At 36.4% G+C, this 15,736-nt stretch overlaps 1 protein-coding gene across 7 annotated transcripts in view; it reads left to right on the top strand.

Annotated features, from left to right (window-relative positions):
• The window catches only part of TMEM135 (transmembrane protein 135), a 289,095-nt gene that overhangs the window by 260,363 nt on the left and 12,996 nt on the right, over positions 1–15,736 (top strand). For all 7 annotated transcript variants that reach the window (XM_051821449.2, XM_002708646.5, XM_051821457.2 and 4 more), the window contains 3 exons: positions 1,733–1,879; positions 4,751–4,820; positions 9,531–9,698. In XM_051821449.2, coding sequence (XP_051677409.1) covers positions 1,733–1,879; positions 4,751–4,820; positions 9,531–9,698 — 385 coding nt within the window. The remainder of the gene's footprint in view (positions 1–1,732; positions 1,880–4,750; positions 4,821–9,530; positions 9,699–15,736) is intronic.

Here is a 15,736-nt window from a genome sequence, read left to right on the forward strand (position 1 = left end):
GGGAATAGAGCCAGAGCAGGAGTTGGAAGATGCACTTAGCCTTACCCCTCATATTTTAAAACTTAGAAGAATGTGTACCTCAGCGCCCCAGCAGCCAGACTGTTCTGGGTTCAAATAATTACTGATAATTTACCGACTGTCGACAGATAGTGACTCATGCTATGTCTCATGGGAATTATACCTATGGCATTGCTATGAGGATTAAATGATTTTGTATTTGTAAAGACTTGGTTGACACTGTTTTTGTCATCTAGTAAGTGCTCAGAAAATGCTATTTCTGTTTTCATTTACTTAGCATGTATGAATTAGATATTTTCTATGTGCAAGATACTATGCTAGGTTCTGGGTTATAAGGGCAAAGAAGATACAGACAATTATACAGGGGAAACATTGAATATTGACTACCAAAGTGATGCTTACAGTACTGGGGATTCACTGGGCTCTGAGCACAGAGGAAGGACCACTAACTCATCCTGGCTTGGGAAAGGAACACTGTCTCCAAGGAAATGACCTGTAATTTGAGATGGTCAGGTTTGGCCAAAACAGCAACTGTATTGGGAAAGATAATGAGAGATATTCTTTTTCTTGTTGCTTATAAAGAATAGTAGTACAGATCTTAAACTGTCTGCACACATGCCCAAATAAAAACATATTCTTTTGGACTAACATCTACCAAGGATGCACAGCTGCCATCTAGTGACAAACCAACCAATTCTTTGTATAGCCCTTATGATTTGATAAGCTAGATGTTTTACATGATTTGTCCAAATGTGTTAGATTGCAATTGTTGGTAGTAATAGCTTTTCCTTTCATTTCTGGGTATATAAATTTATATGTTTTGTTTATCACAGGACCCAATTTCCAGAATTTTAGTTTCATGTCATGTAGTATCATTGATGTTTTATCTATATTTTATTGCATTTTCTAAAAGTTTGGGAGGTAGAGTTTCCATAGGAAAGCTTAGAGCAATGACTTACATTCCAGGTACAAACAACAATAATAAAAACTCTGAGAAAGTACACTTCTTAAGTGATAGCTAATGGTGATAACATTTTCTCTGTGTTGTCTTTGGAAAAATATACAACTGTTTTAATGGCATAGAAATGAGATGACCCCTTTTGGATATTTGATTTTTCCAAAGAGAAATAAGTAAATTGGAGCAACATTGAGATTAGGATTTTCTAATGAAATAATATGAGATATGGCTTCTTAACTGGTTTCTGTTTCTTGTTCTCTAGTTCCCTATGTCTCTTTGTATTGGTACAGGTGATTTTCTATTGCACTGCAGCTGTTTATACCTGAGTGATATTAGGTATAAACTTAGAGTTTCACTGTAAATGAGAAACTCATGTAATAGTAACTGTTAGGAGAACTTAGGGAAAAAATATAATTGAAAAAATACAAATTTTGTGACCCAAGTAGTTTTTTGGAAAAACTTTAAAGCATCTAATATATTAAAAAGTGGTGTCCCAAATTAAAGGGTACTTCATGAAAGTGCTGTGCTGGATTTTACTTGGTTAATTTGATTTTAAAATACCTGAATGTCAAACAAATGACTACTACACTTTTCTGTGTTTCTTGATTTTGAAGGCCTATTTTTTTCTTCAAGGGAAAATTAGATTTTATATAAATGGTGAAAATATGATTAAAAAGAAAATATTCTGCAAAATCTATTTTCTTCTCTTTGATTTTTCTTGATGAAAAATGCTTCACATTGTGCTCTTTTCTTTAGGTTCATTGTAGGGAAGGAAGAAATTCCCACACATTCTTATTCACCAGAGGCAGCATATGCAAAAGTGGAACAAAAGAAAGAGAAACTTGAGGACAAACCAAGAAAAATGAATATAATTGCTCTAGTCAGGAAACTTGTGGATTCAATGTGAGTTCTTTATCTTGATATTTTAGCATGCTTTGTCACTGGTTTATATGATACTTGTTCCATGCCAGGGTAGTTTTTTTTTTTTTTTTTTATTTAGGTAGTGATGATAATTTTCACCAGAAACTTTGTATAGAATTTGATAAAAGGCACATGATGACAAGTGAATGTTTTTTATTCTTTCTGACAGAATAGTAGAGCTCAACATGCCTTCAAAATTGACTTATCTGAAATTGAAATGTTGTTCCATTTCAAATCAGGCAGATTTACAGATTATGGTGGGGAACTTCAGGAAACAAGTTAATATATGTTCATTGAATATGCCAAGTATGGGAAGAAAATAAAGTTCCTGACAGAGATTCAGAAGATAAAGAAATAATTAAGGAGTGAACATTAAGGAAAAGATATTTTTGTAAGAATGAAAATTTTTAGGTCTTTGATACTGAAATGAGAAATCTTTATTTCTCTCTGTACAAAGCAGTTTTTATATTTCATATAAATACATATTCATTTATGTTTCTAATGTAAATATTTAAGAAAGTAAATTTAGTGCTTTAAAACTAGAACATAAGCAAAGAAAAATTATCTTGGCAGTGATTATTTTAGAGAGGCTAGAATAAGTAGACCATATAGAAAATTAGGGGATCATTTATAGGATGCTGATGCCATTTAAGCAATCAGAAAACCATGTTTGATCCACATTTTGCTTCTACCAGCTGTGTGACCTTGGACAAGTGATTTAAGCACTGGGCATCTCCAGGTCCTTAATCTCTTTACTGGGATCAATAATCTGTATTAAGGATTTTTGTGAGCATTAAATAAAATAACATGTGAAATTACCTGACATAATATATAAGAACAGAATAGTATTCAAATCTAAAGTTATTGTCTTCATCTTGTCATACATTACACATATAAGGTAAGAATAAAGTAAGGAATATTAGATTATAAGAATAATTGTGATAGTTATTTTTTTCCTTTTACTGAAACATTATTTATTTGAAAGGCAGGGTTACAGAGAGGCAGAGGCAGAGAGAGAGTGAGAGAGAGCAAGAGAGACAAAGAGAGAGAGGCTTTCTGTCTGCTGGTTCATTCCCTAAATGGCCACAGTGGCTGGAGCTGAGCCAATCTGAAGCCAGGGGCCGGGAGCTTCTTCAGGGTCTCCCACCTGGGTACAGGGGCCCAAGGATCCTCTACTACCTTCCCAAGCCATAGCAGAGAGCCGGAACGGAAGTGGAGCAGCCAGGACTCAAACTGGCACCCATATGGGATACTGGCACTGCAGGCTACAGCTTTACCTGCTACACCATAGCACTGGCCCCCAGTTAATTTATTTATTAAACTCAAAAATAGTTATAGTAGAAAAAAGGAGCAGAGGGTCTCAATTAGTGGAACTGAATTCAGTAAGAATCAGAGAAAAATGTAAATTATGTAGGTGAAGGATGCCTTGGGCATCAGAACTGAGCAGGTCATGGCAATACTTGTCAGAGTAGCATCAATAGGGCCCCTGAAGTGAAAACAGACGTAAAATTATATAGAAGCAAAGAAAGCAAATAATACAGGAGATAGGAAGTCCAGGACTTGGAAAGCCATTCTAATGAGTGACTAGGGAAAAATTAAATGACAGTATAGTTGATACCAAGATTGAACTTCACTAGCAAAGAGAGTTTACTAATTTCAATGTAGTTCTGGTAGCAATGGCTGAGAAATGTTTTTGAAGAAGACATGAAGAGTGATGATTTACATGAGACAGTGCTTCTCTGATTCACCTCTTTTCTAGCCACTAGTTTTAATCGCTCAACAACTTCACATGACCAGATATGCCGTATCGTTCTAATGACAGAAGGGCTGTGGTTAGCATGAGCTATTCTGTCACCCTTGAGTAGGAAAGGCTGCCAATGTACTCCAGCTGCAATGTAGAATTGGATTTCAGAGAAAGTCTTGCTAATCAATTTGCAAATGGGATTGAAGAGGTGCAGAGCCAGAACAATGCTCTACAGATTATTGTTAGAAACAGGAAACAGCTCATGTGTTCCGGCCATGAAGATAATTAATTTACTACAGTCTGAAAGGAATTATAAAGACTACTTATTTTGGAGCATGAATCCTTCAAAGAGAAAGGGAAAGCTAGACCCATCTGAGATATTCTACTTACTTTTAATGCCTCAGATGAATAAATAATCCTGGATTCAAAATACTAAGTAATTAAAATGAGTGTGTCTCACACAGTAGTTCACCCAACAGAAATGTTTATATTTAACACTAGAGGTTTGAGTGGTTCACAATTAAATCACAAATAACTTACTTTTAAATACTCACATGATTTCGCCTTCTGTATTTATTTTAAAAATTGAATTTTGAGTTCTAATACTGTATCGTGTTTCTTTTCCAGATGTTTTCTCTCAAATATAATTATGTATAAATTCCTGTAACCTGAGCACATTCTCATTATGATTTTTGCTCAAGTACTGACTTCATGGATGATTTATGACTGTTATAGTTTGCAGTAAGCGATTTAAAGCTTCCAAAGGATTTGGCAGAATATGCAGATAATATATACATATTTTTCATATTTAGTCACAAATACTTACCAATGTGACTCTTCTATTCCACATTCAACTGTTTTAATGCAGTCATATATTTTATATTATGTGGCAAATAATAAACAGCAAATAAAACATAAGTATTATTCTTGGTTCTGTAGTATCTTTAAAAACCCAAAAGTTACATAAATATAGAAATAAGTGGGTGGCATTTTACCATTTTTGGGGTTAGATAGTTTTAAACAGATCTACAAACACACACATACACACACACACATACACATACACATTTTAATTACAATTAGTTTTGCTTTTTGGGGTTTAATTTCAGATGCAAGAAAGGACCAAGGCATAGATGTTGCAAACACTATGAAGATAATTGCATCTCTTATTGCATTAAAGTAAGTATATGAAAATATCTACTTTCTTATCAATGGAAAATGTAAATAGATTTCACTTCACTTAATCCCAAAGGGACAAATACCACTTGTTCTCCTTCATAGGTGACAACTAACTGAGCACCAAAAAGGAAACCTGTTAAAGTGAAATGAACACTAAGAGAAACGGTGACTTGATCAGCCCTCACCCTGACTGTTGATGAGCAGCTTAATATGTTATCCCTCTTAGTATTTTTTTTGTTTGTTCTACTTAATACTTTTGGTTGAATACTGTAATCAATACACAATTCTTCTTAAGTGATGAAACTTAGCTGAAAAGTGATCGCTGTTAAATATAAGAGTGGGAATAAGAGAGGGAAGAGATGTGCAATTCGGGACATGCTCAAGCTGACTTACCTCAAACGGGAGAGTTGGAAACATACCAGGGGATTCGAATTCAATCCCATTGAGGTGGCATGTACCAATGCCATCTCACTAGTCCCAGTGATCAAATTCTGATCACAATTGATCATAATGATAGGACTAAGAACCAAAGGGATCACATAAACAAGAATAGTGTCTGCAAATACTAGCTGATAGAATCAAAAAGGGAGAGAATGGTCCAACATGGGAAGTGAGATACACAGCAGACCCATAGAATGGCAAATGTCCTAAACAGCACTCTGGCCTCATAATCAGCCCTTAAGGCACGCAGATCCGGCTGAAATGCCCATGAGAGTATTTCAGGCATGGAAAGCCAAGACACTCTGGGGAAAAAAAAAAAAAAAAAAAAAAAAACCTAAATGAAAGATCTCCATGAGTGAGATCCCAGTGGAAAGAACGGGCCATCAAAGAAGGAGGTACCTTTCTCTGAAGGGAGGAGAGAATTTCCACTTTGACCATGGCCTTGTCTAAAAATGATCAGAGTCAGTGAACCCAGGGGGCTTCCATAGCCTTGGCAGCTCATGACAAGAGCCTAGGGTGATTACTGATGCCATAAACAAGAGTGTCAATTTGTTAAGTCAACAACAGGAGTCACTGTGCACTTACTCCTCATGTAGGATCTTTGTCCTTAGTGTGCTGTACATTGAGATTTAATGCTATAACTAGTACTCAAACAGTATTTTTCACTTTATGTTTCTGTGTGGGAGCAAACTGTTGAAATCTTTACTTAATGTATGCTAAACTGATCTTCTGTACATAAAGAGAATCGAAAATGAATCTTGACATGAATGGAAGGGGAGAGGGAGTGGATAAGGGGAGGGTTGCGGGTTGGAGGGAAGTTATGGGGGCGAAAGCCATTGTAATCCATATTCTGTACTTTGGAAATTTATATTCATTAAATAAAAGTTAAAAAAATAAAAAAAAATACACCAGAAAAAAAAGAAAATGTAAATAGAAATAACATTTAAGAAATAATTTCAAAGTAAGTGGAAAAGTTAGCATTAATAATTGTTTTTCTTTACATCTGACTTGAGCAATAAAAAATTTGTGAGAATAGTTAACAATTTAGCTTTAATAGGCAATTATCTGATCCTTAAACAGTTTTAAAATTAGCTTGCTTAAAAATTAGATTATTTAAAACTTATAAAGTAGGACAGGTAATTCGTAGCAATAGCAACAACAAAATGGAAAAATAAGGTCTCACTGTGCACAGTGTATTCAGTCTGATACAATGGCATTTGGTTGTCAACTTGTGAAGCTATTACATTTATTTTAAGGCATCAAAGTAACTGGAACATGTCTACAGTTGCTCTTCACTAAGACAGCTCATTATGGCCACCGACTTAAATTATAAACTGTCTGTATATTGTGTACTGGTGTGTCATTCCCATTATCCTCCATATCCATTCCCTTACCATCCCCCATCATCACCAGATCTGGGAGGTAAGTTATAATCTTTGTAATTAGTCTGGCCTGAGTCGCACCACCTGCTCAATTTCAAGCTCCTTAGTTTTGAATGGGACTCTAACAATTCCAGGGCTTTTAAAATATGTTCTCAGTTGATGATGGGAACAGCTACATTGTACAGTATCTTTCTTTAAATTTTTTTTTGACAGGCAGAGTTAGACAGAGAGAGAGAGACAGAGAGAGAAAGGTCTTCCTTCCTTTGGTTCACCCCCCCCCCCCACAAATGGCCACTACAGCTGGCGCACTGCGCCAATCCAAAGCCAGGAGCCAGGTGCTTCCTCCTGGTTTCCCATGCGGGTGCAGGGCCCAAGCACTTGGGCCATCCTCCACTGCCTTCCTGGGCCACAGCAGAGAACTGGACTGGAAGAGGAGTAACTGGGACAGAATCCGGCGCCCCAACCAGGAGTAGAACCCGGGGTGTCAGCACCTCAGATGGAGGATTAGCCAAGTGAGCCGCGGCGCCAGCCAACAATATGTTGAGAGACAGCTTCCTCCTAGTTATTCCACAAGGGAGGAACTTTCCCAAGTTAGTACTTGTGAATGTGAATGCCTGTGGCTCAATGTTGACAATGGTCCACACCTTCAGAATTTCCAAAGATATGACAGGGGTAAAAGCAGCAGAGTATTTTTTTTAGGTGTGTAGTGATCTGATATATTTTTTCCTATTTTCTCTTGCTCTTTTAAATGGTGCTGGCAATCTCAAAATCTGAGGGCTGCTGGAAAGTTCTTACACCTTCTAACTGAATATGAGTGTAGTTCCAAGGGAGACTTCCAGAGGGGAACTAATAAAATTATTGTGAAATGAGAGATATTTGAAAAACTTGAGGTCTGGGGGAGGGAATATTAAAAACATTATGTGAAAAGTTAGTATAATTTGTTTAGCAATGAAAAAGACCTAATCACTCTTTCAAATGTGTACCAGTGCTGTAAACTAGGCAGTTTCTGTGTGAGCTGGAATAATATGCCTATGAATGCAAGACTATTTGAAATCTGTGGGTAAGGAATTTACACCACAAATATAGTAAAAATTTTTGGCAATGTACCACTTTATTCCATGAATATAGGTAGAACCACATGTTAAATCATAGCCCTGAGTAAATATTCATCTTAATTACATTACTCTCAAATCACCATCTTCCTTTCGCACTAACTTCCTGTCCTTTCCTTGCACCTGCCAACCTCTTTATTGGCTTTGTGATCTTTATTCAAGTTGTTCAAAATGTTTTTCTCATGCTAGCTTCTTACCTTTTGGGTCTATTTAAGTGTGATATCCTCATTCTCCTCCCCTTATCACTCAGTCTGACATAGATGGCCCTGTTGATTTCTGCCTTGGTTCCCTGATTATTTCCTTCATAATATTTATTTTAGGCTGTTATTATTTTGTTTGTTGACTTCTTTCTTTTTCTCTTCCTCTAATGTTTTCTTCCTGTTCTGAGCATGAAAGCTCCATGAAGGCAAGAACATTCTGTTCTCCTCACCTCTGTATCCCCAGCATCTAGGGATATGCATGGCACATAGCAGGCATTCATCAACTATTTCCTGAATACAGGAAACGGTGGACAAGTGGATCTTTTGAAAATAGTATGAAAAGATTGTAACATGGTTGTAATCCGTGAATCCTTAGATTTATGTTATAATGTTATCAATGGCAAGATAAAAATATAACCGTTTTATGCTTTGAACAAATGCTAGGCAGTTTTAGTTAAGCAAATGTATGGTAATTCACAGTAATTTATTGCACAACTTAATTTCTATATTTTAACTAGGTATTAGGTAGCTTCAGGTACATTAACCAGATTCCAGTGTTTCTTTACAATTATCCAATTTTTTTCCAGAAAAAAAAAACCCATAATCTGGAAAATATAATCTTGGCCTTCGGAATTTAGGAGGCAAGCACTTGCTAAAATTGTAGATGTTTTTCCCATTCACTAGGAGTGAGAGAGGAGGAAGATGGGAGACCAGTATTGCAATATACTGGTTGAATCATGTATAAGATAACTATTCTTACTGCTAACACTTTGTTTTGAGCCAATTGGAACTCTTCAGTCTCTCAGTATTAAGTAACATCTAAATGTCATTGTCATAAATACTGAAATGAAATTGGCCAATACTGGTCATCCTCCTCAGGTGACCTTTTTGTTTACAGTATAAAAAAGTGAAGGAAAAATAGAGAAATGTTGCAAGCAAATGTTGAATTTCAGTTGCCTTAATCTATACCTTAAAGCTACCGTTCTGTAGAGTTGTTTTAGCCTGACACATTCAAGCACAGGAATAAAAACCTACATAAAACTACTTTTCTATGTGAAATCCCTTTAACTTAATCATATCAAAAGTTGGTGCCAAAAATCTAAATGAATGATGAAATCATTTTTCTATTAAAAAAATCCTTATTCATACTAATGATTAAGAGCAGTTTTCTATCAAAATTCTCAAAACTATTTGGTTTTGTTAACTATCTTTTGGAATTTCAGTGCTTTTGTTTCTAAAACTCATTTGTGGTTTAGGAATTAAAAATCCTGGTTATTTTGTCAACAAATTTCAAGAAATGGAATTTTGGTGCATAGGCAAGCTTGGTCAGTGCTTGTGAGACTATTTAAGTCTTTGTAAATCAAAGTATACTCACTCCAAGATTTCACCCTTATTTTTAAGGTAATTGCTTTAAAATTATTGTTTGATGTTTTTAGACTTTATTTTGAAAATGACTGTGATATAAACATGTAACAAGTTTTTTTGAGTCTTGATATAGATTTGAAATGATAACATTCATATTGTCAGACTTGAATATTTGATTGTAAATCAGACTTTGCTCCCAATTTTCTCTAGGGTTTCATCAGAATGTTTAGTGTGGGATATTTGATCCAGTGCTGCCTCCGAATTCCCTCTGCATTTCGGCATCTGTTTACACAGCCATCCAGGCTACTGTCTCTTTTCTACAATAAAGAAAACTTCCAGCTGGGAGCTTTTCTTGGCTCTTTTGTTAGTATATACAAGGTAATGTTTTCAGAAGAAAAAGCAAAATGGAAATGACATAGCTCTTGCTAGAGTGAACTATGGCCTAAGTTCACCTGCCATTTTATTTAGTTCTTTCCTATCAGAAGCATATTCTTTTTTTAAAAAATATTTATTTATTTATTTGAAAGTCAAAGTTATGGAGGGAGGGAGGGAGGGAGAGGAATAGGGAGAGGGAGAGGGAGAGGGAAAAAGTGTCCTATAGGAAGGACCTCTGTGACTGAGACCCCAGTGGAAAGCAGTGGTCATCAAAGAAGGAGGTACTTTTCTCTGAAGGAAGGAGAGAACTTCCACTTTGGTTATAGACTTGCCTAAATATGGAAGGAGTTTGTGGATTCAAAAGGCTTCCATAGCCTAGGCAGGGCTTGTCAAGAACTTCGAGTGATCACTGACATCATACATAAGAGTGTTAATGTTAAATTAACAGCAGGAGTCACTGTGCACTAAGTTCCCATGCAGGACCTCTGTCCTCAAAGAGTTGAATTATGAGAGTTAATAGTAAAACTAGTTCTCAAAGATTTACCTCATTTTAGTGTATTATCTGGAGGATATTCTTATAAGTAATAGTTATGTCTAAATGCTCATAAAAGATGTGTTATCACTCTTGGGTTCTTCTTTAAAGCTAATTCAATTTCTCAAAAAAAAAGAATGCTTAAAAAAAATGGAAGTGAAATTAACTTTGAGGTGCAATGCCTTTGAACAGCCCTCATCTCAATTATTGACATTTTTTTTCATACAATTTATTGAACTCTTTGCTTAGTATAGAGTTAATCTTCTACGTACAAAGTTAATTGAAAATAGATCTTGGTACACTGTGGCAAAACAAAACAAAACAAAACAAAAAAAACAACAACAACCTAAATGAAAGATCTCTGGGAGTGAGATCCCAACGGAAAAAATGGGTCATCAAAGAAGGAGGTACATTTCTCTGAAGGGAGGAGAGAACTTCTACTTTGATTATGGCCTTGTCTAAATAAGAATGGAGTTGGCCAACTCAAGAGGCTTCCATAGCCTTGGCAACTCATGACAAGAGCCTTGGGTGACTACTGACACCATAAATAAGAGTGTCAATTGTTAAATCAACAACAGGAGTCACTGTGCACTTACTCCCCATGTAGGATCTCTGTCCTTAATGTGTTGTACTATGTGAATTAATGGTATAACTAGTACTCAAACACTACTTTATACTTTGTGTTTCTGTGTGTGTGCAAACTGTTGAAATCTTTACTTAGTATATACTAAATTGATCTTTTGTATATAAAGATAATTGAAAGTGAATCTTGATGTGAGTGGGATGGGAGAGGGAGTGGGTGGGAGGGAGGCTATAGGGGGAAAAAGCCGCTATAATCCCAAAGTTGTACTTTGGAAATTTATATTTATTAAATAAAAGTTAAAAAATGAAAAAAAAAGAAAATAGATCTTGGTAAAAATAAGACTGGGACTAGGAGACAGAGGAGAAGAGGGGTGGGAATGTGGGTGGTAGGGCAGATATGGTAGGAAGAATCACTGTGTTCCTAAAGTTGTATTTATGAAATGCATGAAGTTTGTATTCCTTAAATAAAAGCTTTCTTTGGGAAGAAAAAAATAATAATTAAAAAGGAAAATTAATCTCATCCTGGGGATTTTATTTATGGGTTGTTTTTTGTTAGCCAGTGTGACAGTGTTCACCAGGTTATTAACTTTTCCCATCAAGAGGTCCCATCCTTGGTTACTTTCTTCCCATTCCAGGGAACCATAAAGAGCCATAGAAAGTTCAAGGAATTAAAAAAAATAAAATTCTATTTAATATACTTGAGTGTATAGACATACTTGAATTTACATATTATAAAAATATTCTCAAAACCTGAATTTTCTTTTTAAATGCATACACAACTGGAGAAAATATGAATTTTCTCATATTCCAATATCACATTGATATTAATATGCCTGATCTTACTGCCTGATTATTTAAATATATTTTAATGTATTTTAAACCCTTTTTACTGATATCAACATTGATAGACTCTGTAAAGATCTTCTGTTGTACCATCAAAGCAACAACTTGTCTTCCTTCTTCTACTCACTCACTATTCCTACTAAATTGTCTGAAATAACCAGAGTTAACATTCTTCCACCCTTTTTGTCAATATTGATGTGCCCATGCATCCATAAACCAACAGCTAAACACATTTATAGCTAATGTTCTTGACATAAGACCATGCAACATTTAAGTAATGGCCTTTTGTTTAATTTGAATCACTGGTATATAAAAAATATTACATATTACATTAAACATCTAAAATTTAGATTTTAAAACTGGATATAGTGATAAAGTATGTTAAGGATATATATATATATAATGCATATATACACACAGACATACATGTATGTATATGAGGGGGTCTTCAAAATGGCCAGGAAAAATGCATGCTATAAAAACATTACATATTTCAAAAATTTTGGTACCAAAATAAACTTATCTTTCAATTCTATTTTTCCATGAACTTTCTGAAGTCCATATCTATATCTATATCTATCTATAAAGAATGCATATATTCTTGTTTTTATAAGAAAACTATACTGGAAAATTGAAAGATGGAGTTATTTTAGACAAAACTATGTATTATCATTTTATGTAAATATTTACTCATAAAAATAGATCTGGACAAAGTATTTTGAGATGGAAAGGAGTAACAACCTATAAATAATCTAGATAATCATTTGTTATATAATGTCACTAATATTAAAACACTTTCTTTTTTTTATTATTATTATTTGACAGAGTTATAGACAGTGAGAGAGAGAGACAGACAGAAAGGTCTTTCTTCTGTTGGTTCACTCCCCAAAGGCCACTACAGCCGACGCTGTGCCGATCCAAACCCAGGAGCCAGGTGCTTCTTCCTGGTCTCCCATGCGGGTACAGGCGCCCAAGCACTTGGGCCATCCTCCACTGCCCTCCTAGGCCACAGCAGAGAGCTGGATTGGAAGAGGAGCAACTGGGCCTAGAACCCAGTGCCCCTATGGGATTCCGGTGCCGCAGGCGGAGGATTAACCAGTGAGCCATGATGCCGACCCCTTAAAACACTTTCAATATGTTTTGAACAGGTAGCATTACTAATATCTTTGAATATAAAATAATTTAATGCAGATTATTAGAAATTATATGTCTATTTGCATTCTTTTTCATTTCTTATGTTATAGTGTTTGTACTTATTCCTAATATATATTCCTAAATACTTACATGTGTATTATCACCAACATTTCTGGTTGGTTCTCTTTCACCATTTAGCATATCTGGAAGTATGTTGTTTTTCTTCCCATTTTCTAAATTTGTTTTACTAATTTGGGTAATACAAAATAAATGGTATTAAAATGAGAAAATACAACTGGATCAGAAATTCTCTGAGAACATATTTATACATTGTGTTCCAAAGCCATATGTAACTTTTAAAACAAATTATCTCTGTCATTAGTATCTTCGTATGAATGTGATTAAGAGCAGACAAATAAACCTCATTACCTCATTTCTTCTACTTTTTTTTTTTTTTTTTTGGACAGGCAGAGTGGACAGTGACAGTGAGAGAGAGAGACAGAGAGAAAGGTCTTCCTTTTCCATTGGTTCACTCCCCAATGGCCGCTACAGCTGGTGCACCGCGCTAATCCAAAGCCAGGAGCCGGTGCTTCTCCTGGTCTCCCATGTGGGTGCAGGACCCAAGCACTTGGGCCATCCTCCACTGCACTCCCAGGCCACAGCAGAGAGCTGGCCTGGAAAAGGAGCAACCGGGACTAGAACCCAGTGTGCCAGCGCCACAGGTGGAGGATTAGCCTATTGAGCCGCGGTGCCGGCCCATTTCTTTTTTTTTAAGTGAGTGAAAGCGAGGTGTTTTTTTTTTTTTGTCTTTCTTTCTTTCTTCTTGTTTTTTCTTTCTTTCTTTCTTTTTTTTTTTTTTAAAGATACTGGTTATCCCAAAGAGGAGATAACCTGGTATCCTTGATTCATGGAATTGATGGAATTGATTTAGAATCCTAAATGCTCCTAATATGGTATAGTTTTTTTTTTTTTTTTTTTTTTTTTTTTTTTTTTTTTTTTTTTTTACAGGCAGAGTGGACAGTGAGAGAGAGAGACAGAGAGAAAGGTCTTCCTTTGCCGTTGGTTCACCCTCCAATGGCCGCCGCGGCCAGCGCGCTGTGGCCGGTGCACCGCGCTGATCTGATGGCAGGAGCCAGGAGCCAGGTGCATTTCCTCGTCTCCCATGGGGTGCAGGGCCCAAGCACCTGGGCCATCCTCCACTGCACTCCCGGGCCACAGCAGAGAGCTGGCCTGGAAGAGGGGCAACTGGGACAGAATCCGGCGCCCCAACCGGGACTAGAACCTGGTGTGCCGGCACTGCTAGGCGGAGGATTAGCCTAGTGAGCCGCGGCGCCAGCCTTTTTTTTTTTAAAGATTTATTTTTTTGAAAGGCAGAGTTACAGAGAGGAGAGGCAGAGAGAGAAAGAGAAATTTTCCATCTGCTGGTTCACTCCCCAGATGGCTACAACATGATGGGAACCTGAACCAGCTCCTGTATGGGATGCCTGCACTGCAGGCTGCAGCTTTACCCGCTGCACCACAGCACCGCCCAACCTCATATCTTCTGTTTGCTAGTGAACTGATGCTCTTTTCATTTGTACTATTGCAACTCCTCTTTAGCCTTAGTAATAGGCTTTGTTCTTAAGTCTACTATGTCTGATATTAATAGAATTGCTTTCGTTTGATAGTATAAGGTTTCTATTTAATCTTTCTGTCTTCATTTTAAAAATTAGTTTCTTTTAGAACATATTCAAGCAACTTCAAAAAGTTAAAGGAGGGGTGGATTTTGTGGCACAACAGGTTAAACTACTGACCAGGAGGCTCTCAAATCATGTCAGAGTTTGAGTCTTTTTTTTTTTTTTTTTTGGACAGGCAGTGTTAGACAGAGACAGAGAGAAAGGTCTTCCTTCCATTGGTTCACCCCCTAAATGGCCGCTATAGCCTGCACACTGTGCCGACCCAAAGCCACTGGCCAGGTGCTTCCTCCTGGTTTCCCATGCAGGTGCAGGGCCCAAGGACCTGGGCCATCCTCCACTGCCTTCCCGGGCCACAGCAGAGAGCTGGACTGGAAGAGGAGCAACTGGGACAGAATCCAGTGCCCCAACGGGGACTAGAACCTGGGGTGCCAGTGGCGCAGGTGGTGGATTAGCCAAGTGAGGCTTGGTGCCGGCCAAGAGTTTGAGTCGCCTCTGCTTCTGATCCAGCTTCCTGCTAATGCACATCTTTGGTGGCAGCGAATAATATCTTAATTACCTGAGTCCCTGCTTCTCATTTGGGAGACCCAGATGGAGTTCCTGGCTCCTGATTTCAGGTTTACCTAGACCCAGATGTTGCTGGCATTTAGAGAGTGGACCAACTGATGGAAGACCCCCCCCCCATATATATAAATATATATATATATGCATATATACACATAGATATCACTATTCCTTTCAAATGATAAAAATAAGTAAACTCAGAAGCAAGACAAAAAAGTTCATAGAAAATGGAATTATGATGTGTTTATTTTGATACAAAACCATGTTGAAACCTATGCACTCAAGGAACCTTCAAAAAGTATGTTAATATTATGAAAAAACTGCATGGATCTAAAATTTTTTGGACTAAAATAAACTTAGATTTTAATTCATTTTCCACAATCTTTTTTGAGGCATTTTTGTGTAGTTTATTCTTCCTTTTTTATCTAATCTGATTATTTCTATTTAATTGGTATGTTTAGATTATTTACATTTAATGTACACATGATATGATTGAGTTTAAATCTACATTCTTGCTAGTTGTTTTGTATTTGTTTCATTCTTTCTTTGTTCTTCCTTTTCACTCTATTTTTTATTTTCCTTTTTCTGCCTTCTGAATTGATTGTCCAATTTTTAATGTCTGCATTCTATCTTCACTATTTCTAATAACTTCTTTTTTAATTTAGTAGTTGATTTAACATTTATAACATACATTTTTTATTTGTCAGATAGTC

Source organism: Oryctolagus cuniculus, chromosome 1 (assembly GCF_964237555.1).
Source record: "Oryctolagus cuniculus chromosome 1, mOryCun1.1, whole genome shotgun sequence".
NCBI lineage: Eukaryota > Metazoa > Chordata > Mammalia > Lagomorpha > Leporidae > Oryctolagus > Oryctolagus cuniculus.